The sequence below is a fragment of the Cavia porcellus genome, unplaced genomic scaffold, assembly GCF_034190915.1.
Source record: "Cavia porcellus strain 051 isolate PalLab524CR breed Dunkin Hartley unplaced genomic scaffold, mCavPor4.1 scaffold_8, whole genome shotgun sequence".
In the NCBI taxonomy this organism is placed as follows: Eukaryota; Metazoa; Chordata; class Mammalia; order Rodentia; family Caviidae; genus Cavia; species Cavia porcellus.
In genome coordinates, this window is record NW_026947491.1 from 63,930,382 (window position 1) to 63,957,472 (window position 27,091).

General features: G+C 36.5%; 1 protein-coding gene and 1 pseudogene across 2 annotated transcripts in view; both read right to left on the reverse strand.

The window, feature by feature from the left end:
* Tspan8 (tetraspanin 8) overlaps positions 1–10,016 on the reverse strand; it is a 28,644-nt gene extending 18,628 nt beyond the window's left edge. The window contains exons 1-2 of one of the 2 annotated variants that reach the window (XM_003476053.4): positions 9,731–10,016; positions 2,123–2,185 (exon numbers count right to left, since the gene is read on the reverse strand). In XM_003476053.4, coding sequence (XP_003476101.1) covers positions 2,123–2,185; positions 9,731–9,790 — 123 coding nt within the window. In that variant the 5' untranslated portion in view covers positions 9,791–10,016. The remainder of the gene's footprint in view (positions 1–2,122; positions 2,186–9,730) is intronic. The other variant, XM_063255141.1, reaches the window with a different exon arrangement.
* A 12,754-nt stretch (positions 10,017–22,770) lies between these two features.
* On the reverse strand, positions 22,771–26,383 carry LOC111758604 (26S proteasome non-ATPase regulatory subunit 8-like; annotated as a pseudogene).
* Positions 26,384–27,091: the final 708 nt, after the last annotated feature.

Here is a 27,091-nt window from a genome sequence, read left to right on the forward strand (position 1 = left end):
AAGAAAAGGGACTGGTAGGCCTAAAAGGATTCTGAAAGCATCTTTGGATTAGAAGGGATTTCCAGGGGCAAAGATGGTCTCCTATAAGCCTTACCTCCTGGTGCTGAGTTTATCTTCAAGGGGAAAAAAGTGTCCCTCTGAGACACTCCAGCAAAAAGAGATGGCATTTCGCTGATATCCTCTTTTTGCATTTATCCTCATGCTTTCCCTTCTAAAGCTGCTACCTCTGTTTTTCTGGTAATAAAATTTAGCTCTTCCCTCAGTTTTGATTTTTTTGTCACTAACTTCAGGGAAATATAAATCAAGCCAATTTCAAATACATCAGGCTGGGTAATTCTGACTTGGTCATGACGAGGGGCAAACAGAGCACGACTTAAAATATAACTGTAGATGCAGTCTGGCTCTATTAGCTCATTCCCATCCCCAGATGTGGAGTCACACTCTTTCAAGGACTACACCTCTCCTTTAATTTGTTCAATGTGTGTAATTTCTTAACAGACTAAACACTAAATTTGTTTACCAAAAATGCTGGGGGGAAAAAAATACTCACCAGAAATAAAAGAATGAAATAGAATAAAATGCAGGCTGCACACACATCTTTAAAAGACAGCCAAGATTTAATGGCTGCTACCTCTCTGCTTAATTTGGAGTCCCAAAGGCAGTCAGATTCGGCACACCTTCACCTTCCTTGGGCTGGGACATCAGATCTCTGGGCCATCAGCAAGTCAGAGTTCATTAATATAAATAATAAATGTGATTTGGAGAAACTCATATCATACAGACTACTTGCCACACCCACCCCACCCACTTTCTTTTTCATGGTAAGGCATAAAATGAAGAATCAGCTAACTTCCTCTAAGACTCTCTGGGTTCTCTTGGGGAATAAGGGGAGATTGGTTTCCAGAATAGCCAAGCACTTCGGGAAAGGAAGCAGAACAGATGTTAATTTGTTTTTAAACTTTCTTCCCACCAGGGTGTCTCCAAAGGCATTTAACTGCACCACAGGATAATAAATTCTAAGAGAATATGCATGGTCTTCATTGTTGATTTAATATTATCTTTGTAATTATCAAAAAGGACTCAAACTTCTTCTTCTTCTTCTTAAGAAAGGGAGACTCTCTTCATTTGGGCAGAATCTTGGAAACCCTGTAGCAACCAAATATATGATTTGGAAGAGTGACAAGAGCTAAGCAACCAGAAAGAACAAGTAAACCACTCAGTAGGAGGTAAGAATAGTAAATTTGAAGCAAAGGTGCTGCTGAAAAAGAGAAGGGAGAGAAAAGAATGGAAGCAATAGGGTTGAGCGTGGCATTATGTAGTACACATGTAGAAGAAACTGACAGAGCAACTGACCCACAAACTCCCCCCTTTCCCTTTCCTTTTGTGTTTGTGACACTGTGGTATGGAAGAGAAATAACACCTGTGGCATCCAAAAGCTCGAGCTAGAACTCATCCAATGAATTAAACTTCTTCTATACTTGGGGAAATATTGCCAAAAGCTTTGTCCCTGGGCATCAAATGGAGTGTGATGGGCAAAACAGGCCATCTTACACAGATAACAAGAAGTGAGGTCGTCTCCCACTAACAAGAGAGTTACACTAGCATGATCAGCCCTTGTTGCTGAAGGGATTGTCCTTAATGCCAGTTGCTGTAGGCAAATACCAACTATCCTTGTGTGTTGATGCCTTTAAAATATACAAGATTTTGTTTGATATTTTGAATCTTTGATATTTTGATTCTTCATCAATAGAATTTCTCACATTTTTTCTCTTTTAGATCAACCAAAAGTTTAGCTAATTTATGGTCAGTTATAGAAATTGTTCTCTTAAGAAGAGGTTGTTTATATTCTCAAACTGGCCTAAAAGAAATACTGAAAGAGGCAAATTTCCACTGTTACTGAAATCTTCCTAGTTTTGAGACAACACCTCCTCCGTTCTTCAGAGTGATTGTTTCTTGCCTAGCACAATGTGAGGCACATAATAAGCAACTATTAATTCATATAACATCACAAAAAATTACATGAAGCCATTAATAAAAATATTACAAAAATATATTTTTATTATTTTCAAAATTACTTTCATTATTGTACAAGAAGTCATCTACTTTATTTATGTATATTTACCTCGTTACCATCTTTGCTTACTCGTATCCATATTGCTATTCCCAGGATTAAGGTACCACATAGCTGCAGAAGAAAAACAAACAATGTCAGAGTACAATTAAGATAAAATAAAACACTGAAGTCACATAATCTGTCTATCTGGTTGCAGTAGTTTATCAATAACTATTCCGTCACAGCCTAACAGATAAATGAGGCACATTTCACATACAGATGATTGCTGAATTGTTCCACTGTGACTCATAAATCTAATAAGAATAACCACTTCTCACTCACTGCCATTTATAGACCTATAGACAAGTACCCATCTTTATAAGGCAGGAAATGATATTTCTCCGGATTTAATTGTAATTTTTTTTGCTAGATTACAAAAGGTAAGTTAAAATAGTTTCAAGAGGAAATATTCTTAGTATGCCCTTCTTTTGACCTCAGTGAAATTATTCTGCGCTAAAATGGGAAGGGAATAACTGACTAGTCATTCAAAATTAGTCATTCAAGATTCAAGAGGGAGACTGACTTTTGATTCCATAGAAAACAGTAGGGCACTAGATAAAATGTGCAGCTGCACAACAAGGGAGTATAGTAACTGATACCTTTTGAACTCAAACAAACTTTTAAAAATAAGTTCTTTTAGGTGGTGAAGTTTACATAGAGAGAAAGAACAATGGAAACCAGTACTTAGTCTTAAATTCCTTTAATGGCTTTACCAGATTATTTAATTTGGATGAAGGCCAACAATAAAATGTGAAACACATTGTACTTTAGTGTAAGGAAAACCTTGTCTTTCAGGGTTAAAACAAGATATACAATGCGGGCTTAAAATAAATCAAAGATGTATTATTAGATAGATATGTTGAGAGCAGCTTGGTAACATACCAGACACTGCATGTCTTAGAGAACTTTCTAGATGTTTCTTATTTTTCCAATCTGTGACATGGAAGTATCCGAGTCCCCCAAAGCCCATAACCTTGGAGCATCATTGTTTTCAGGCACGATTGAGGCTGTGCCCAGAATCACCGCCCCCGGCATCACTTTTAATAGTTTCTCATTAGGTTTGCAGTAGAAATAAGGTCAAGAGCTTTATAAAGGAGTGGGAGTACAATGCATTGCTAAATAGCCATAAACTCTGGACTCCCTAAAAGATCTCAAAAATCATCTATGTCCAAACTCTTCATTGTGGCTCTTTAAAAAATTCGAATTCTGAAAGATTATAGTCACATCCAGAAAATTTAGAGCAGGTCCTAATCAATTTGCCCGTACTACTTAATCATGAAGTGCATAATTCAATTTCTGCAAATAATTCTAATTATTCTAATATGCTATTTTTGTCTCCTCCTTCCCTCTCACCCTCCTCTCTCTCTCTCTCTCTCTCTCTCTCTCTCTCTCTCTCTCTCTCTCTCTCTTTCTCTCTCTCTCTCTGTAGCACAAACTATTAAACAAGACAGCTTTAGAGTTTAAAAACTTCTCCCAAGGCTTTACCCTTACCTCCTTCCACTAAATCCCTAACTTCACTTTTAAATGGAGATAAACGTTCATTTTAGCATTTTTTGTCAATAAATTTGTGAGGATTTATACCAGATGATATTGAGATGCTTCAGGATTTTTAGTGATTTTAGTGTATGTGCTTCTGAATTGAGTATGTTTTCAGTAACTTTATACCTGCTGGATTTATTCTTATTTGACTTGCCTTCTTATAGTTTCTGTCTTTTTATTCTCCTTTGACACATACATTTACAACAATTGTCTTCATAGTTGCTCTGGCCTTTAGCTTTACTAAAAGCAATATTAAATATCCAGTAGGTATTGTGATTACCAATTTTATGTGGTATTTATGAAGCTGAAAGATAATGTTAAGAAGTCTCAGAGTGTTATATTTTTGACACTTTAACTTTTCTTAAAAATTTTTGACACTTAAATTTTTGAATATTATTATTTGTTCCATGTTTCTTCCACTTTAGACAAAAATTCTTTTAGGGATATTGAAACTGGCTAAACTCTGTTTTCCATTCTGATTTCTATCCTTATTTTTCAAATTTCAACACAAAATAAGCATTTAAAATATATTATTTTCATTGTGTTGAAGAATTCACATATAAGATCACAGTTTTAATATCATAAGATTAGTTTTATATTTATCTAGTATAGATACCTTTTAACATTGTATCAGAGCAGGAACTTTTATCTACATGAACATATAATTTAGCTCCACATACATGTACATATCATTTTGACAATTATTTTTCTTCTATTTGTTTTGTGCTTCAAGAAAACAATTTGTTTTGAGTTCTCATTCTCTGTACTCTGCATCTATCTTCTTGCTTTATTTTTATTTATACATCAATATTTCTAATGTTGTCTATGCTGCATTTTAATTCTGCTGTTGCATTTCTAGTTTAAGTCCTTGTTTATTTCCTTATTTCAATTAAATTTGTCATGTCTTATGACCTCCAATCAGTCTCATGGTTGGCATGGAGGTTATTTTCAGGCATGAACTTAGTGGATACTGATTTCCAGATAGATTTTCAGAATTCTGCTGTGTTTTTCATCAGAGATGTGTGTCTGTCCTACAAGTTATCAGAGTGGTATTATCTTCCATTTAGTCAACAGTACTTCTTACCTGGCCTTATTCTAAATTTCCCTTATTCATCATTGAATAGGATGAGGCCTATTTGAATTTATTATTCATTAAGAGCAGGATGGTTGCTTTGCTCTCCTCTCTAATGACCAGGGTTAATGTAATTCTGAGATCTTCTGTGAGAGGAAACATTACTGTGCATTCCCTTTACAGATATGACCTAAAGTAACTCTGATTTACTTAGATAGTCTCCAGTCTTCATGCAACATCCGATTTCCTAATGCGCTGAACCAGTGAGGTGAATTACAATCTTCAGTCTTTAACAGACATTGATGTCATGGATTTTTCCTTAACTTCATCTCCAAATGAAAGTTTATTGCATCAATGAATATTAAATACACAGTATATATGTTCCTGTGATTGCATTTCTATACACTTTCTAGATCTACTAAATAAATCAAAAACCCAGTGATAGCAATGGAAATTCTAATTTTTCAATATCTCTAAATTTATACACATAAAAAAATCAGTCACCTTTCTTGTTGAAATAAACTGGTGCTGGTAAACACTAAATCACTAAAATTCATATGGCTTCAAAATATGTAAAAAGAGATGAATCTTCAGAATTTTCTCTACATACAATTGTTTTATCAGTCATAATATAATGTATATTCAGAAATGTTTTCGTTACATTGTTTTAAAAGCACAACTTCCAGATAAGTAACATGTCTAAGCCTCTAAATACATTATGTACCAGTTGGTTTCCTATTATCTTGTTTTGAAGTCTTGTGTTGCTTTCATTGTTCTGTTCTGATTTGCTTTATTCTGTCTTATTTGATTTAACTCCCTTAAAAAATATGCCTGCTGAACTACCTGGAACACAGGGTTTACTTTAGAATTCTCAGACTCCTCAAACCGCCCACCGGATGGGAGTGGCATGCAAAGAGTCTACTCCAGGCTCCACATTCCTTCTTCAATTTTGAGTTCTCTGTGGAACCGCTCAGAAATGGATAAGGATGTTTCAGCACACAAACTCAAATTCAGTTTGCAATCTGCTCCCATTTCGAGCAAACAGCTTGTCATAATCAACCCTGGAAAAGAGCCCATTTAGTCCTTGGAGGCAGATGTGAAACCAATTGCAGGGAAATTTTGAGCCTTGGCACCCAAAGTAAAAGTCAGACTCAGCATGGGTATAGTCCTAGATTCCCCCACAGATTCCTTATCTGCACAGAAAAAGGAGGGTCACAATAGGGAAAAAATTCTATTCAAGGTTTTGTGTCCACAGTTTATAAAATAGTACTATTCCAATTCAATAATTTTAAATTAAAAAGCAATTATTAGAATCAAAAATAGTAATTATTGAACTACTGTTGAATGTCAATTCTTGGTTATGGGCTTTTGTAGAATTTTCAGTTAATCTTTACGGCTAAGCCTTCCAGACAAAATTATATTCATTTTACAAAGGCAGAGACTGGGGCACAAGAAAAGTCAATAGATCTCAAAACAATAAGAAGTAAATTCAGAATTTGAATCTCTATCAGTATGAATTCATCTTTCTTATCCTTTATATTGCTTTATTATAATTCTCATTATAATTCTTGACATCTTATTTCCTCCTCTTTTTCAAAACCGAATTTTGAAAATTTTTCAGTCCTAAATGGAGTAGTTTCATATTTCTATCTAACAAAGGGCCTATACAATATGGATTGGATTATCTTTTTCTCTTTCATTAATATAATTCTTGATTTCTTATGTGTATTAACTCCATTAATCGGTACAACAGCCTCACGTGGTAGATGCTACTGCTATTGTTATTTTTATGGTTGAATAATAAAGCTCAGAGAATCTAACAAATTTTTCAAGGAAACACACTAGTGATGAAGAAACTGATACTCAACCTGAGTTCTCAGCTGCTGGACTCTGACATCACCTGTTACAAGCAGAGTTCAACCAACATTAACTGCATAATGAAAGTCAGCCAGTTGCATTTACAAAGTTCATGCATTTCACCATTGTTTTGTCTTTATCTTGGGGTATCTCATTAATTGATAGAATAAAATATCCTTGTATTCTATTACTTTTACAGTACCTCCATCTCAGAGTTACGCTTACTTTGCCTCCAAATTTTATTTACTCGCAGCACATTCAATCAAGAGGTGCAGGTACCCCATAAAATGCAGTGATAGCAGTGAAATGCAGGCTGCTGGATGTGTGCTGTCCTCTATCTTCATGCCATGCTCTGTCTTGTACTCTCTCTCTTCAAACACCTTCATGAATTATTCCTACAGTTTCTGACACATTTAGCTTTATAGCTTGGCTCCTTCCTATCTTTCCTCATTTGGGATTGGCAGTATCAGCTCACTCTGTTTTTTCTCATTAAGAGCTTTCCTCACCATCTCGCTGTCTCCACTCATTACCTCACTGCACACCTCCTAGCCTAAGGCCCTGTGCTTCCTGTTTATCCAGACTCTTCAGAAATTATAAGCATCTGTAAAACTCCCAGACCCACCCTGTCTGAGAAGTATGCAAGGGAAATCAAAGATCTATTGGCCAAAAATGGACCGAATTGCACGTCAATAAGGATAGAAATGATAATGGAATATATCTTTTGATAAGGATACTTAAATAAAATGCTATTTTGTCACTGTTGAATAACTCTAGAAAGTTATCTCATTACTTTGAAGTCTGGTAGGTAAGAAGTAAGATGTATTTATGCTAATATCTAGGTTAAGTATTTATGCTAATAAATTTATGATAATAAATGCTACAGTATGTGTATGGTATATATATATATGCTGGATATCACTGGCAACCAAATAACAAATCAGTAAATGAGAATGGTCTCCTTCTTGAAAATATTCCAGGTGATATGTAAAAATCAATAGAACTGGAGCTGGGCGTGGTGGCTCATGTCTGTAATCCCAGCACTCAGGAGGCTGAGGCAGGAGGACTGTTGAGAGTTCGAGACCAGCCTAGATTACAAAGTGAGCTCAAGGCCCCTGAACTTCATAGAGAGACCCTGTCTCAAAAAGACAAAAAAAAAAAAAAGATCATGAACTGAAAATGGTCATTTCAGCCTCTTAATGAACTAAAAATTACTTGAGAATCATCGCAAAAAAGTGACACATGTGGTGGCTCCTGGCCTCTTGAAGAAAAACATAAAACCAGTTATGAAGTAATTATTCCCATAAAAGCCTAAATTTTCTCTAATTACTCAATGCAATCACTACCTTAGAGATTACATGGGAATAAAAACGTTAAATTTCACCTTCAGCATGGAAATAGCAAGATTCAGACCACAGAAAGTGTGATAAAACAAAAGTTCACACCACTACAGCAAATGTCAAGGGAAAGGTTATGAAGTCAAAAAGAGAACTTGCAGATTAAAATTGACATAAAAGATGCATCAACCAATCACAATGTGTGGACTTACTCAGACTGTAATTCAAGCAGGAACATTCTGAGGTCATTGAGTTTTTCAAACCCTGCGTGGTTATTTCATAACTGACAAAAAAACCGTATTACATTTTTAAAGTGTGATAATGATATTGTGGTTACATTTTTGAAAGATTTATTACCTTTAAGGAGCATATACTAAAATATTTACAAATAACATATTGCATTGGAGATGTACCTCAAAAGAGCCCAGGTGGAAAAATGAATGAAGAATATGGATAGAGAAAGATTGGCTGGGTGATGGGATTGATTACCCTATTTTGTCTTTTTTTGTGAGTGCTGAAAGTTCTCCACAGTAATAAACTAAAAACAAAACCAAGACAAAAGGCATAGGTATTTCTTTCTTAAATCCAAAAGTTTCAAATATTTCAAGGGAATAGTTTTATCAAGATTAAGATTTTAAAAACTGGCATATATTCATGAGATTAATGAGATACCTTCAAAAACAGTCCACTTTTTCTTAGGAAAAGTGAAAGCACATCAAGAACAAAGCTCTTTTTTAGTTGTAGCTCACTTATTTAATTCTCCAGTACAATATCGATACTCAATAGCAGTACTGACCGTTGCATCGAAAGTTGTTCTATACAATAACAGTATACTTATGCATTAATGCTTATTAAATCCATTCTTGTTTTGACAAGATAAGAATTTCTTAACACATACCTAACAGCTAACTGTTTATTAAAGGCAATCAAGTACAAAAGCAAAATTGGAATTCTTTCCTATTTATATTGCATAAGCTATTTTTCAATCTGTAATACAAAATGATATTTTTTATTTAAGCTAATTTACTTTTAAATCATCTCAACTGATTTATTTTTAAAGTCCTTAACTGTACCACATATACTAAAAAATGCAAACATCAGTCTGCCCTTTACATACTTTATTTTTCCATTTTCCAACGTTAGATGCTATTTTCAATTTATTTGCTATCTGTGTCTATGGACTTTCAAGAGATATAAATTGCTAAATGCAAGCCATGTTGATTAAAAAGGGCACTGATGAAACATCAAAATATTGATTTTAAAATGCCAATAAAAATTCACTGGCTTAGTTTAATCACATAATTAAATAATTTCATTGTATCTCTCTCAAGTTTTTCAGGACCCTTTTGTTTGTGTGTTTGTTTTGGTCAGAGAACTCTGAAAATGAATCTTTTCTTGTGACTTTATCATCTCTGGACTCACTAATCACCTGTTCTAGAACGAAAGCTAAAAGGAAGGATTCTGGGGACGAGACTGATGATGGATCAGACTGTTTTCCCACAGTGACCCGGTAAATATACAAGTAAGAATAATTGTCCTCTAATTAAAGATATTTTTTGTCTGTGATTGTTTTTGCAACAATATCAAAACATTTATGAAATGTTTATCCTCACAGATCCTGAAGTACACTTTTTTTGAGTCACTGGCTTATTTTCAATTACTGAAATAACCAAAGAAAGAACAAAGAAATCCCAACAAGTGAATGCAGCATATGCTTTCTCCTTCATTGTATTTCTCGTGTGGAATCTGTTCTTGCTTATGATATTTATACCAAGATTGATTTCCTTGCATAAAATTGATTAAAAAAACACTTACCCAGAACAAGAAGTTGAAGATAAACATAGAATATTTTAGACAGCCACTCACACCTGCCATTTCAGAAAAGGAGCAGGACTCCAGATGCTGTGAATTCAACTACTCTTAGGAGTTTGTCCAGAGATGTGCTCTAGATGCTCTGCCTGCAGAGATTCCCGTGCCTACAAGCTTCAAACAGAAATGGATAGCAAAGAACTAGACGGAGAAAAAATAATTGTAAAATTGGATGAAAAATTAACCCACACATTTAAATATCACGTAGGCTATCTGCAGGCGAGTACAGTTTTTTGCTTGTCATGGCTCCCGGGGCACTGGGCCAGGATATTTATGATCCTTCCTCAAAAACTGCCTCCTGTAAAGTAAACAGATATCAGGTTAAGGGAGTGGCGCTAGGCAGAGTGGAGAGTGGCACGGCGAGATAGGAGTGGTTCGACTTCAGAAGCAGCAACCTGATTTTCCTGCTCTGTACAACAAATAACGTTTTGTTCTCAGGTAAAGCGACATTGTGTCTAGACTATTTGTGCACTGTATTTTAAGACAAAATTTATTCCAGTAGAATAAAATGCATTTAGAAATCTGAAAAATCTCCAACCTTAGCACAGAAAACTTTCATCATTAAGTTTAGATAGTGAAACAACTTTTATGTACCTGCCTTCCAAAGCAAGATTTCTTCTCAAAATATTTCCAGAGCTGCCACAAATGCATCAAGGTTGCTGGAAATATAGAGGGAGAAACAGCTTCTTCTACCTTGCTAAGACCATTCCTTTTTTACCTCTATTACTTTATGATGTGAAAGAACAATATTTTCTGGAGCTGCTCTCTGGCTGCCCCCACATCGTGTTCCCCTCATAACAGCATGGCCGTTTTTGATAGTTTGGTTTCTTTCTAAGGTGGACAGTACTTCCCTTCTGATAAATCATGCGTTGCAACCGTTCCATTTCCCCAAATCAGTTTCTGGTCCTGTGGGGCACAAAATAGTCTAAAATGGGAAGGTGGTCATGCATTATTAACCACAGGTTACACAATTAGTTTCTAGTGCTAAATAAAAGGCAGCTATCCCCAGGTAAAAGCAACATTCTCTTATTCATCCTCTGACCTAACCAGGAAGGCATGGACTGCACTGTATAAACACACTGGGTCATTCTGATTTCCACACCCTGCCTCTCAGCTAGCATTCTTTCCTTTAATAAAAGAACTGTATGCTTCAAAATATAGTTGGGGAAATAATTCTTTTTAAAAGTTTATTAAATTCTATACTATAAGTGAGCTTGGACTTCTTCCAAAATAATATTTTTCTAACTTTCACTCACACACAATCCTACTCTGTATCTATAAACAATATATGTTAGTGTATTGTTAGGACTAGTGTTTAGTGTTAAGGGCCAAATTTAGAATTAGTTCCAAAAATAGTGGCTTAGTCTTCAAGTCATCACTAATGTTGTTGGTGTTCTGGGCTGCTTCCTCCTAGAAAATGGAAATACTTTCATAAATTCACACTGAGATGTTAGCGTTTAAAAGACAATGTATGGCTGAAAAAAAAAAGAACTTTCAGATTGAATGAAAAAATGAATTTCTAATTCCTAAATTATTTCTCATAGAGGTGTAAGATTAAAGAAATACTATCCTATTGGAAAATATGTATTAAACACTTATTTCAGTGTCGGGGTCGCTCCCGGCCGGCAGGAAAGACACACGACAAAGTCTGGCGGTGTGCAACCTTGCCTTTATTTGTCTCCGCGTGGGCCCCGCGAGGCCTCCTCTCTGCCACCAGCCCTTTCTCGCCGGTGGACTTCCTCTATCTCTCTCTGTGCTTCTCTCTTGTGGCGGGAGAGGCATTTACTTTTATAGGGTAACAGTGGCCAATCAGTTCAAAGCGCGCGATGCGGGCTGATTGGCTAACATCAGTTGTTGCTAGGCAGACTATCTTACAGAGCGGGTTGTTTAAGTCCCCAGCGCAATCAGGGGGCAGGAAGCAGGCGCCAACTTGACTCACTCGATGGGAGGGGCAATCTAGCTCAGGCTCCGCTCCCACCCACAGGCCCTACGTCCGCCAAGTAAGGCGACCGGTGTCGGCGGCTCCCAACATTTCAGTTTGGAGCTGACTGTGTGGTAGATTCCAAATTCCACCTAAAAGAAGTAGTCTTCAGTTAAATCAAGCTTGCACTCTGAAACACAATCAGTGGATGTGTTTTCACAGGAAAATGACTGTGCGATAGAACGCCCAGTACACTGCAAAACAAAGGCAACAATATTATTGTACATTTCTCTCAGTTTCTATCCTAGTAAATGCTGAACTTGCATAGCTCTTCCCCGAAAAGTACTGTAGTGTGGCTTTTATATTTCTTTCTTGCCTCATAAGTAATCATCATTTCCCAGGGTCTTTCAAGGCCCTTAATTTCTTTCATATCTGTTTCTTCTAATTCATCTCTGGTCACCTGTCATTGTCCAGTCCTTTGTCACCTCTTACTAGCTCTTTCAATGGAAATATAGTATTCCTGCTTGTCTCTTCCCCTCTGCCTGAGCCCTCCAAAATTTTTCTTTCTTTCTTTCTCTCTCTCTCTCTCTCTCTCTCTCTCTCTCTCTCTCTCTCTCTGTCTCTCTCTCTCTATTTCTCTTTCTTCCCTTTCTTTCTTTTTGAGACAAGGTCTTGCTATGTAGTTGAGTCTGGCCTTGCACTCACTATGTAGCACAGGCTACTTCAAACTCATGGCAATATTCTTGCTTCAGCCTCCTGAGTGCCGGGATTACCACCATATACCACAAGGCCTATCTCAGAATTTTTAAGTAGTTATTGGTCATGTAATTTCCCTGATTTAAAACCAAGCTGAAGATGGCTTCTTGTTCTCCACTGTATACATTTCAGAGTTCTTAGGGTTGTATTCAAGACACATAGTACCCACCACAAAAGACTGTCTTGATCTTTTTTCCTTTCCCTATTTATTGCTAGAAGAGGAACCTCAGAATCCATGTGCAGGCCTAGAGCTTGCCTTTGGATCACGTTGTTCCTTCCACCTGGAATATTCTCTCCCATCTTCTATGCCTGGTAGATTATTGCAAAGGCCCCTCGGTGCTTGCTTCAACTACTTCACCTGTGGAGCCCTCCCTTCCTGTCCACGGCCCCCACGCTGGGCAAACTTACTTGCTTCTCCATCTTTATGCTCATTATGATCTGAACAAACATTTACAATTTCATTTCATATTCTTTTATTTGTGTCTCTCCCATTGTGATCCTTTGTGCTCAAGGTAGAAATTCTGGCCTGTTCCTCACGCTGTCTCCAGCCCTGGGTTGGAGAGAAATCTCCTCCCAGCTCTCCAGAAAGTACAGGCAATGATTCCTCTTCGATTCTCTGTGGAAGTACCAACATGCTACTTTTTTCTCCTAAGAATCCAATTACCAGATAAAGAAGAAGAATTTCTTTATCTTAGACTTTTTTCAAGAAGAAGATATATAGAAATTCCCTAGGAATATAGTTCCAAAAATGTATCTCAGCTACTGTTACAGAACATACATTCATGTTTACAGGAATATTGTTTTAGGCAAACTCTTACATGAGACAGATGGATGCACCCAGGGGGATTGAATGGCTTAAGTTCACAAAACCAGGATAGTGACCTAACCCTTTCTAGAAATGATATTCCTTGATTATCACACTAGTAGTATGACCACTGGCATCAACTATCTCTTAGCTCTTGAGAAGTTGTTACACAGCAGATAATTTAAAAGTAGCGAGATATGAGCAGTCAGGCTGTAAGTGTTGATAACAAACTTAGAACCTGTGAAAGATAAAACTAGGCAGGAGCGACATGGAAAAGTGGGATATCATAGCAGCAAATCATAACTGTAAGAAAGCCCAATATATTTAAATAGAGCTTTCCTAATGTTATGATCATGCCAACTATTACTACTCATAAAGTGGATTTAAAACTGAGTAATCATAAAACTCTATGACGTAGTGACCAAAGTACCAGGTTTTGATAGCCAGGTGTGAGGTGTGTCAAGGAAAAAGTGAAAGGGAAAGAAAGAGAGAGGGAAAGAGATAGATGGAGAAAGACAGAGAGAGACATTAAGATGGCAAAAAGGGCAAGAGTAGACACATAAGATGCCTTATATAAAATATGGTATATTTTCCAGGCCATCAGACAAATCAAACTTACGTTTGGAATTTGATCTAGTTTGTGTCCTCCAGAGTTCTATGTTGGAAATTTAATACCCAGTACAACAGCATTGAGAGGCAGAACCGCAAAGAGATGATGAAGTCATGAGGGTTTTACCATCATTGTAGGAGTGCGTCCGTTATTTTAACAATGGATTCATTGTAAAAACAAGTTCATCTCCTCATGCTCTCACTTTCCTCTTCCGTGTGTCTGTTCACGCACTATCTTTTGCTTCTGCCTTTTTGGAATGGTGCAACTAAAAGGCCCTTGCTACAGGTGGGCCCTTTGAGCTTGAAATTTCTAGTCTCCATGACTTTAAGAAATACAAAAGATTTGTAATCTTGTGAGTTTCTGTTCCTTATGCATTATTCATTCTCCAATATTCTGTTACAGCAGCGCAAAATGGGCTAAGAGAGGTCCTGATCAGGAAGCAGACACAGATGTGTGTTTCACATTTTCGTAACGGTATTTCCTTCTCCTCTGCAGGATGTACTCAAAGTCTCATTCAACAAACTACTGCAAGAGACTGTGCGAGGTGCTGGTGATAGAGAAAGTTTACAAACAAAATAAAACTACTGCCTTCATGAAGCTTGTAGTGAGAATATAAATTCCTCTTGGAATTTAAATTCCTTTGTTTCCAAAATTTAGTGAACCAATGTACTTGTCAGTGAAATATGTCATAAAAAGACAAATTTTGTGTTTTAGAGCAAACATTCCTTACCCTCCTCTTCAATGACACTGTAATTTATATTTATATTTTTAAATGACATTGTGAGTAATAAATTCATTTTGTTGAAGGCTGGTAACAATAAGAAGTACACGATGTTGAAATTTCTCTTCCTTATGACCACCCTTAGAGGTGGGTGTGTAAAGGCAACAGGTCATGCACCATGTACAACTTGAGTGAAGTGAAAGTTACAGTTGTCTTTAGCATTTCTCATTTATAAGCAATGGTTTTTTCTTAGTTTTAAAAGTTGAAAAAACTCACTTATAGGCTTTGTGGAGCAGAGCCTTGGTCTGTTTTTTTCTCTCTAATCCATTTCTGGCCTTCAGATCACTAACATTCATTGGCTTTTGTGTGAGCTCACTACTCTCTGCTTCCTACCTCAATGTCCTTAAACACACGGGTTGATAAAAACATTTTGTGCCTCTTCACTGCAAGTAAAAAGCATCTGGGGTGAGAACAGTAGCTTTTCTTCTATTGCCAGACATTTAAAAATAGCCATATGTACTTAGAATATTAATTCTAGCTCAGAAACATTGTGACTACTCAGTATCAGATATTATCACTTTTCATTTTCTATATTTTATTCTAAAATATTCATAATTTCTGCCTAACATAAAATTCTAACTTTGTATGTTGCATAAGGAAAAATATGAAACCGTTCTTAGGAAAATAAATTTTGCAACACCCAACGTGTCAGCAAGTGTTTATAAGTAAAAAATGAGACAAAATAGCAGATACAATTTCAGACCGTGGTGAATTAGAGGTGCTTATGAGTTCTCACCAGACCTTGCTATAGTGTTTATATTTTTTTATACTTGAAATAGTTATGGCAAGTAGGAAAAGCCCACTGCTGAGTGGATCCTAGTTTCACGTCCTTGACTTGACATTTCCTGAAGTTAGGCCTGGGAAATCTTAAGAAATGTTCACCTTAAATGTTCTCCCAGCAACCTGAATGTCAATTTTTTAGCTTATCTCAAGAAATGAGTCCAAAGAACCATCTCACACAACACAGCAGCTGTTCAAAAAATTCTTTCTCTATTTTAAAAAAAAGTGTCACACAAACCGAGCATGCCCAGATGGGACGAATTCAGTAAACAAGTCAGTAGATTTGGTGTCAATATTTGACATGATCTGCTGAGGAGTCCAGAATCATCCTAGTGATCTAACAGACATACCCTCCAGATGAAGCTCTTTGTGGTCTTAGCATCTTCTCCCTTAATATTTCTGTGATGGGCCACCAAAGCCTTTCTCCTCCAGGTTCCCTTCCCTGTCCCCTGTTCAGGCCCTAGCATCATGCGATCACAGTCTACCTCCAGACAAAGTTAATGATAACTTACTGGTTTCCATTCACCAGAATTATAGTCCAGGTTTCCTTCCAAGATCACATTTTAGTCTCATTTTAGATATTTTGAAAATTTCACTTACAGAAAATAGATATCTTGGTCCAGTACTACAGATTTTTTTTCGTATAGAAAATTGAACACATGACCTTATGCTTGCCTGGCAGACACCATGCCACTGAGCTAGATTCCTGGCCCTACTTCTATAAATCTTACTAGATAATTTTTCTCAGAAGTCAATCTTATTTTTCTTTTTTTCCAAACTGGGGCTTATCCATATACAGAGGAATTATTCAACAATATAATAAAGAACACAAAATCTGACTTTGTAATCACCATCCCACGATCACTGAATGATCCTTTTTTGTAGTGAATATTTACCTCGTTATTTGCCTTTTAGGTTTAAAGTTTAAATGCCAACCTACTTTTCCAAGAGTTCTATGAATTAGTCCTTTGTTTAGTTAAGTTCACAAGGTACACATTAGCTGCGAATCAATTAGGTTCTGAGTTAATAGTGATTAAGAGGTAAAAAAGTAAGTAGAAGCCACCAATGTAGAATTTAAAATGAAATAAAAATAGTAAGAAAATAGGGTGGATATGTTTTAACACTTTGTCAGACACTGGCTTCTCAAATCCAAGAAATAAACAAAATGTTACACTGAATTTAACAGATGATTGTCCCATGCCTGGTCAGAAATAAACATAGATATTTTACTCATAATACAAATTAGAATCTCACAAGTGACTACAACAAAATTAGAAAGATTTATTCAACCTCACATGTGAGAGAGTATTGCAGGGCTATTTTGGTCCCCAGAGAAGAATAAAAAAAACAGGAAGTCATTGTAAAATTTATGAGGAAACCCCAAACCTCCATTTTACTCTTTTATAAGAAACAACACAATATATCCCAAGTAAGCTCAGGTAAAAAATAATTCATATTCTGTCTTGAATGATTCCTTTTTTCCAGGTCTATTTTAAGTTTTTCTTCAGCATTTGCAAGATTTGATTTTTCTCTTGACGTGAGAAGTGGAAGAAAGAAGTGAATATGCCAGAAAACCTGTGGCTGAACACCAAAACCATCAATCTGAAAAGAGAGGACAAAAGCCTGACTGCATTTTTCCTACCATCATCCTATATGAATGAACCCCCTCAATTTTAATAACATGAAATAAAAATGTGCATCTATAGGAATACTATATCCAAAACCTGAAACCTTCCTGAAACCAGGAATGAAATGTACCATTTCTCCTAGAAATTTCTTTTGGTTCTTTTTTCAATTAATAGCCAGGCATTAATGTATCCTTCCTTTACCTTCTCAGTAATTCTCTTACTTATTAACATCCTGGTTAATTAAGAAAGTGCTTCTCCATAGACCAACCAAGTGAAGCAGTCAGGACTTTTAAATAAGCTACCTTGGGGATCATTCAGGTGCCTATGGGTAAAACAAATCTTGGGGGCTGCTTTGCTTCACAAGAGTCTAATTCTGTTCACACTGATCTACAAACCTTCAGAAGATATTCCAAAAGAGATCTGATTGTGATTTTGTTTTGTGTTGTTCTTTAACTTATGGAAAGGATCTAAACTCTTGCTGTGTGATAATTTATTTGCATAATATTTTTAATGGAAATTTCTGTGAGTCATCTACTCAGCTTCGTCTTTACTTCATGCTTTCTTGAATACAAGAGTGTGAAGCAGTATTGGTAAGCCAGAAATACTGGCCCATCCAAAAGTCTCCAAAAGGAATGGCTAGATACGGGAACACACACATTTCAGGATTTCCAGCTACCAGCACAGGATCTGCTACATTAGAAGTGTCAGCCAAAAGTGTCAAGTTTCTTGAGAATCATTGTTTCCCTCATCAATCCCCCAAGGACATTTCTGAGAAGGAAATAGTTCATAAAGCAAATCTCTGCACAGTAAAAGATTATGCCACTCCCCAACTTTGAACCTCTAATGGAGTCCATCACTTTTAGAATACAATCCAAAACCACACGAAATGGGCCCTTGGCTCTGGCCAGGACCACCTTCTTCCTCACTTTCTTCCTAGATCTTGCTGCTCTGGCCCCAGAGGACTCCTTGCTGCCCCTTGCTGACAATTATATTCCTCACTCAGAGGTTTCACATGTCTTTTTCCTCCTCAAGAATCCTTTCCGGCAAAACTGGAGGCTTCACCCTCTCCATTCATTATATTATACTTTTGTTGACTCTTTTTTCCTGCCTTCTTTCAAGAGTTTTGAACTTCAAAAATAGAGGACATTTTCTGTTATTCGCTGCCAAATTGCCAGGGACTCAAACATAATGGATATTCAATAAATACATCTTTAATGAATGATTGAACTATGTCCACCAGTGTCTTCCTACTACAGAAAATAGTGAATCCCAGACTGTGTGAAAAATAAAGCCTACACTGCTCTAAAGTATCTTATAGTCTACCATCTTGAGAAAGAAAACAAAAATGATTCAGGGGACCACCAAAAAAGAGAAAAATGGCAGCATTCATGTTACAAAGTACATGAGGCAACTACTTCACAAACTCTGAGGAGGTGGCGTTTAAGGTGGGTCTTACCTCATGAGAGGAAGGCACAAACCTAGGCAGAGCCTCAGGTTAAAGCATTCCAAATAGAGAAAAAACAGCGTGAGAGCTCCAGGTAAGCAAGAATTTGGCATGCTGGAGAGCAAGTCAGTCTCTGTGGGCACAAAGAATGATGAGCAGCGTGGTTTGAGATGAGTTCAGGGAGAGTGCTCTTCAGGCCAGATGCTGCAAACAGCTGTAAGCAGGCAGAAAAAAATGAAGACATTCAACAGCTGCTAAAAGTGCAGGTGGGGGTGTAAGCGATGGAGTCACATGATCCAGAGTATCAGGCACTGTTCAAGGGAGACAGTAGAATAGAGAAGAGAATGGATTCCGCATACGTTTTAGAGGTGAAATCAGCATCCGGAGTGAAAGAAAGTGAATAACTTAGTAGAGTTTCTATCAAAAGGGAAAACTGAGGAAGGTATAGTTCTGTGTTAAGGCTTGAGAAGTCTATCAGATGCCCACGTGGAGATTGCAAGGGGACTTCTCATCATGGAATTTAGGGAAATTTACAGGGCTGTAGATGAAGATTTATATATTCAAGCCGTATGGATATTGTTTAAAACTAAAGTACTAGATAAAACAACCTAAGGACAAGGCATGAGTAGATAATATCAGAACTCTGACCATCCCCTTAGAGCTCAATGCTTAAAGTTGTACAAAGGAAGAGTAAACGCATGGGACTAAAAAGCAGTTAACAGTGAGTTAGGAAAAGCAGCAGCCATGTCCAGGAAGAAAAAAAAAAACTAAACATCTTAAAGAAGCAAATGGATAACTACAGAAAAAGAGCTGTATAGACAGCAAGACAGTAAGGTGAAATCAGCCCTGGTTTGGACAGCATGGATGCTACTGCTGGGTGTGAGAGTAGACCAGTTTTAGTCACAGAGTGGAGACAGAGAGCACATGGAAAGAAGCATGCCAACGGTGAAACCATTCACTCTAATAATTATTTCAAGTTTTGTTGTAAAAGGAAGAACTCAGTATATGGAGTCCGGGATACTGTGGATTTGTAGTTTCACTTTTGACTTGTAATCTCAGAATGTTGTGAGAATCTGTTCCCAAGTAAAATGGATAGGAAAATTTCTCACTACATGTACAACCAAAACTATAATGTTGTATCGTGTAGATTTAAATTCTTCATTGATTCCATGAATGCCTGTAGGAAATTATAAATGCAGATCGTGGCTAAGTAGATTGTAACAATGGATTCCTACCACTGCCATAAAGAAACAAACCAGGCATTTCTGGATAAATGAATGCAGCTTGAGAACACAATGTTAAGTGAAATAAGTCAGATATTCAAGATTAAAAGTCACGTGGTTTCTCTTATGTGAAAATTCAAATACATATCCAAATAAAGAGCAAAATAGACATAATAGGAAGTAGGGAGAAGTTCAAATAATTATGCAGACTACTTATTCTGCTATTTCAAAAATATTTTAATATAATGTTGATTTGATACTATTGGCTTATCTTAGTTCATTGAAAAAGTTTTGTGCAATATCTGCTTCTTCTTTGTAGGAATAAACCTTTTTTGTCTGAGTGACTACTTTGAAGATAATGATACAGTGTATTAACTATTATTCTCATTATTTTAGTATGAAATTTTGCTTTATCTTTTCATAAAATAAAAAAGATTATTACAGAAAGGATACAAGAACATAAATATCAGATTTCTGAGATAATAACTTCCTTTATGGGAGTTCAGATAAATCTCTCTCAACTGTGTCTAAGAGAAACCATGAAATATTTATGCTCATGTTGTTTCCTTTCATTTAATTTTATGCTCTCCTGGTGCACCCATTTTCTCCAAATACTACGAACTCTCCTGTTGTGCAACAACTCAGCCCCAGCCCTTGTTTTGTTCCAATTTATTGTTCTGTTTTATTTAATGTTCTGTTTTGATTGATTTTATTCTGCTTTGTTTTGCTTGATTTTACTATGTCTGATGGAATGGACAACTACTGTGATGATAACAAGACATACTATGATAGCCATTGTTGATTTCTTGTTATTCTGCTTCAAAGTTCTGTACCACTGTCACTGCTTTGTTTTGATTGGCTTTATTCTGGTTTGTTTTGTTGAGGTTTATTCTCTTTAAAATAAAATAAGTTCATTAGCTATCCAGAAAATTAAAGTTTCGAAACTCCAGAGTTTCAATTCAAAGCAAAGGAGATAGATAACAGACTCAGCAGTCAGAATGGCATGGTGCATTAGATCTTCTCTGGGACATGTAACAGGGGCAGAGCGAGGTAAGAGTTCTATATTTGCTGGGCAGAAACATAACCTAAATATATGAGGGATAAGTGAGTGATCAGGGGCTGAATCCGACACTGAGGAAGATTTTCAGGGTCAAAGAATTGCATGCACTCTTTGTGAATGTAATGCAACAGGCAGACACATATATGGGAACAATGTTCTACGGTATTTATTCTATTGTGAGGGTATTTTGCTCCATGTTTCCATCTTAAATCTTTTCTGAGTACAAAAACCAATTTGGCACATGTTAAACTTCTCTCCAGGAGAAAAAAAAAAATACATGGATTCTGCTGCAGCTAGAGCTACTGGTAACCGGCAAACTGGTACTTCAAAAGGGTACTGGGGGTTGAAGCCTCTTCTCTATCTTACTTCCTTTATATGCTATAGAAGCTAGAAGTAAGCAATATTTTTAATGTGGATAATCGTGAGTTTCCCCACAAGGTTCTGTTACTAGACTCAGTTTCAGTGCTGCATACCTGGCATGAATTTTTGGCTTTCCAGGCACATCACTTTCCCCCCGTGTTTATTATATTTTGCATGCCATACTAATTTCTTCACATCTCTCAGGACTTCAAACTCAAGACTGTATGAAATTAAATCAATTTTTTTCTAAGCAGCCAGTCATCATTCTTTATCTTTACTTTTTTTAGAACAGTGGTAGGTTTACAGAAAAATTAAACAGAATTTAGAGAATTACCACATGCTGCATACTCTAACCCTCAAATTTTTATCCATTATCAGTATCTTGGATTATTTGGCAATTTATTAAGATTAATGAGCCAATATCAATACATTACCAATAAATAAGTCCCACAGTTTATCTTAGAGTTTACTCTCTGTGTTGCACTTTTTAAAGATATTGGCAAATGTATGATAACATTACGATATCATACAGAATAGTTTCACTAAAATTTCTCTGTACTCTATCATCTACATCCTTTTCTCTCTCCTACCCCCAGAAACCACTGATTTTATATGCCTCAATAGTTTTGTTTTTCTCAAATGCAATCAGGAGAAATTATAGCATATGTAGTCTCTAGATTCGCTACTTACACTTAGTGATATGCATTTTAAGTTTTTTCTATTTTTTATATTATTTTTTAAAATAATATTTCAATGTATGGATGTGCCAGTTTACTTATTCATTCACCCATTTAAGACCATAATGGTTGTATAGTAAATATGAATGAAGCTGCTATAAAAATTATGCTAACATGTTGGTATAGACACAGTTTTCAACTCATTTTAACAAATACCAAGGAATACAAGCACTGGAATATCTGGTAAGATCATGGTTCATTTTGAACGAAACTGTCAAACTATCTGCCTAAGTGGCTGTACCATTTTACATTCCTACCATCAGTGAATAAGAGTTTTTGTTGTTTTTATATAGTGCTATTGATGTTTTAGATTTTAGCTTTTTCTAATACATGCACAGTCAGATCTCGCTGCTGCATTTATTTACAATTCTCTGATGATATATGATTGGATTATCATTTTATATGGTTATTTTCCATATATATATATCTTCCTTTGTGAAGCTCTGTTAGATCTTTTGCCAAGTTTTGAACTAGGACATTTGTTGGTGTTGTTTACTGCGGTCCTTATTGTTCTTTGCATATTCTGGAGACTTGTTCTTGTTCATGTGTGTTTGCAGATATCAAGAAAACTTTCCTTCCATCTAGAGTTTGAGTGTGTTAAAATAAAGTAATAATAGATCAACAGAATAAAAAAAATGCCGGTTTACTTAATGTGCACATGGGCATGCGACCCATACAAAATATGAAACTCAAAGAAAGGGCAGATAAGGTTTAAAAATCTTCTTCATGGTGAGAAATGGATGCAGGGTGTATGCAGTTCTACAGGGTTAGTAAGTGATTTTTTAATGTTAATCCACCTTTACTGAAGAAACCCTCACACTGGAACTGCTTTCAATAGCACACATACTGCTGGAAGGAATTCCAGCTGCCAGTCACACTGTTTATTCTGACCTCTGTGTGACCAAACCATAGTGGCTGTTGGGACCCAAGATCCAACTTGCTTTTTGGTATAGTCTGTCATCCTTTTGGTTATGTTGAAGAAAATACAAGAGGCCTTAGTGAAAAGGATTTTCTCATAGGTCTACTTAGTGCTCCCAACAATCTGATCCATGATTGAGTCCAACAAGAAGTAGATGCACGAGGTGTACCTCTTATCTGAGATGTTACCCTTCAGGAGGAACAAGAATGTTTATTCATGGATGGCAGGAATGTGAACAGTGCCGCCATTTGTAGTTGCCCTTCATCATGTATTGTTCAAGGGACATGTGTGCTTGATGTAGTCATTGGTCTAGATGTTCTCGACAGGCAGGCACTCCTCTTCTGTATGGAATTCAGCCGCAGACTCTAGGGCAGAAGGAACAGAAGACCCAAAGGATGATGCATGTAGGCTGACTGGGAAGCTGCTCCTTGTAATCAAAGTAGCAGCATTTGAGTTGAGCCATGACAAATGGAAAGAAAGGCTGTTGTTGTGTAGGATGTTCACTGAACCAAGATCTCTAGAATGTTACTCATCAGAAAGAGCTGTTTGATCAATGTGGACCTATTTGGCAGAAAATTAAGCTCCAGCAGAATATCCTTGAGGTAGCCTAGGTCTTCAACACATTTACTTTTAGGATTTATTTGCCCTTTCACTGTTCTTGTGCATCTGCATCATCATAGAAGACCAAGTCTGAGGCTGGAGCAGGACAAGAACCCAAGAAGTAGACAGCTACAGCACCCCCAATTTATCATCATGTCTGCCATCTTCCCTGTGTTCCTTTGACTCAAAGTGACATATTTTGGTGAAACATTTTCTTAGCCCTAACATGTGTTTTACAAATATCTTCTTCCATTCTGTATCTTGCCTTTTCATTCTCCTAAATCTATTTATTTTTCATGAGGCAACCAGTAAAATGTAAAATGAAACTCAAAATTCACTATTCTTGACCAACTATTTTTCCAAGTTTGCGCACACATTATGCTATTTTTGTAGTAATTCTAGCCTCAAGCCCATTGAATGAAATGCTGTCCGCTAACTCTGGCACATTTTTTTTTTCTAGTTTGTTTGATTGTTGCTACTGTTCTATTTTTTGTTGGGTTTTGTTTTTGAGACAGGGTTTTATAATGTAGGTAAAGCTGGCCTTGAACTCACCATGTAGCCCACACTGGCCTCCACTTCTTTGCAATCTTCCCTCCTCAGCCTCCTGAGTTCCTGGATTACAGGCATGTGCTATTAATTGGAGGAAAATTGCTTCTTAAGACTAAGATTTCAGTTGCCAAGACTATGGAGGTTCTGAGATTTTATCATAGTTGCAAACTGAGAGGTTAGACTGCCACAGTTTACTAGTTGCCATCAAAACACATGTAATTCCTGGGTCAGACACAAAGGCCTGTATAAGTTATGGCACAACAATCTCTCTGAGTTTCCTATTTGCATGAGTTCTCTTGATTTCCCATATCCCAAGGGGAAGATGCCCACCAGCCCAGATAAACGCTGAATAGGCAGCAAACTTATTACAACTGAGGGACTCTAAGTTTAAGAAAAGCCAGTATTTTTAAAGAGACTCCTTCTTCACCACAGGGAAACATGATCTCTGTCTTCCTAGACTGTGTGCTGCACTGACTTTCTTGAAAAGGTGATCTGAAGCAAAGATCATCAATGCCTATGCTCAGTAGAGGTGCAGACCTGTGGGGAAAACATACATAATTTCTTCCTAATAAAAACTTTCAACTCTCCATTCATAATGAAAATAAAATACTCCATATTTTAGATGCCTATGTTTTAAAAATCTATAATAATGTACATGTTTTAAAAAATCTGTACTAATTCTCTATTACCCAAACAAATTATAAACTCCTTAGCAGGGCATCAAGGCTGCTTAATTCCAGTCACCCAATGACTCTTTCTAATCTCTGTCCTTAAAACTTCCCAATATGTATCATCTATGCAGGCTTTGTGTCCTTTCTTTTTCCTGTTTAATCGGCTGTGTTTATATTTGTTCCATTTGCAAGTGCTCTCCCATATCAATAATTTAGTTGACAAAATCAGATGTTTATTCAAGCATTAAGTCAAATGATAACTCCACATAAGATTTTTTTAAAAATGAATCTCTTCCTTGTCCTGAATTCCAATAGCATTTCCCCCACTGTATTAGTCAGCTTTCTGTTGCTGGGTCAGATTTCTGAGATAATCATTTAAAGGTGGAAAAGTTCATTTTGGCTCACAGTATCAAAGGGTTCAGTCCATGGCTGGCTGGCTCTGTTGCTTTCAGACCTGTGATGAGATAAAACATCATGGTAGGAGATAACTGCAGAGGCAAAGCTGCTCGCCTCACAAGAGAGAGGAAACAAAGCAAGGAAGGGGTTGGGGTGCCTCATAAACTCTTCACAGACATATTCCTAATAACCCAGCTATCTTCTACCAGGTTTTGTGAGCTACCTTCTAAATATTCCACCACCTTGTAATAGCAACAAACTGGCAAGCTTACACATGATCCACACCATAATGTAATTCAACTTAAGTACTCTCTTTTGCAGCTAATTGATTATTTGTGTATTATTTCTTCTAGCATACAATCAACAAGCCTCAGTATTTGTTCAGCTTTATGTCTTTTATTCTAAGAACTACATCTAAAAATTTTTGAGTGCATGAAAGAAAAAATAAATACTGTGATTTTGTATTTTCCTAAGAATTATAGAGTAATAAGAATGCAATCTTGAAATACAATAATCTTTTAGCAAAACAATTAATCAACTTTTTCACTATTACCATAATTAGAGATGTTTTTAGGCTTTCCAGGTATTTTGACACAAAACCCAGTGCTTCCTCTTATTTCGTCTGCTGTTATTTTGTAACCTAATGTGAAAGTAGCATTGCAAAACAGAAGACTGCATTCTAGCTTGTCAACATCCCTCTTTTTTATCTCTTTTATCTCAGTTGAAATCCATTTCCTAACTCTTTGACATCCTTTGAATGCTTTCATGTTAGCATCACTGGTCAAGAAGTTACCTTGCACAATCCAGCCCTCCCAAGAGGAGGACAGGTTCTAATTAAACTAATGGGTAGCAGGATGCAAACTGTGTCCAGTGAGATCAGAATAACATAATGTTTTTAAAAATGAACAGTTCACTTCTTTTTTCCTGAAAGAGCTACGTGCAAGGCAGCTCGGTTTACAGGGAAGACAACTGAGCTTCACCAGAGACTTGTGAAGAAAGGGACAAAACAGAGGAGACAACAGCTACCCATAGAAGTGCAAAGGAAAGGCTCTCTCTGCAAAAGCACAAGCTTTGTGTTTACAAAGTTCTGGGTTTGAGATATTATGCATTTCTTACTAACTCAGAGAATGCTCTTCTTTTATATATTCGACAAGTATTTTGTAAGCACGAATCAAGTGCTGGTTATACAATAGTTAAGACAGTAAATGTAATCTCAGCATGGTAGATTTTACAACAGGTAGTAAACAAAACCAAATAAATCAATTCTAGTAGACTCCAATCAATTGTGATAAGTGCTATGAAGGAAAAGTACAAAGCTTCGAGAAACTCACGGGTTGTAAGAACGTACTTTGATGGCATGGTCAGAAGATAATATTTTACTTGTTATAAAAAATGAGGAGCCAGCTTTACAAAGATTGTGGAGGAAATAATTAACCAGGGATAATAAAGGTATTTTACCTTATCCACAAATGTGTACTTTTATGAGAGTTTACATATACAGTATCTGGTACAGGACCAGAGCTTTGTAAATGGTTAGCAAGTGATTGTTCTTGCTATTGTTTTGGCTGTTGACTTCATATATGTTGTAGCCAAACTATAAAACTGTAGGATCACTAAACAATCTTCTAAACTCTAGCAAACACTGAAACAATGACCAGCAGTTACATTTTTAAAGGAAGGAAATAATAGGCTAGTCTACTAAACAGGAAGAAAACTAATAAGAAACACAGCCGCTTTTTCCTCTTCTTTCCTTGATTAATCTCTCATTTGAATATTTGAATAATGGTAAAACCTCACTAAGTCATGCTGATAATTAGAGATTTCGCATTTGCTCTTTGAAGCAAGTGAAAAGTCAAAATGTAAGGAACCAGGATCTTTGACTTAATTTAGGAAGCCTTTTGTTTCTGAGAACTTTAACTGTACAATTTGCATACATATAATGTGTTGATTACAAAGGACTTGAATTTTCGCATTAAACCAAGGAAAATGCCTTCTTACCAACTTTGTAACCTGAGCTTTATAAGCTTGTATTTATTGACGAAGTTTTCTATAACTAAGTTCTGCAGC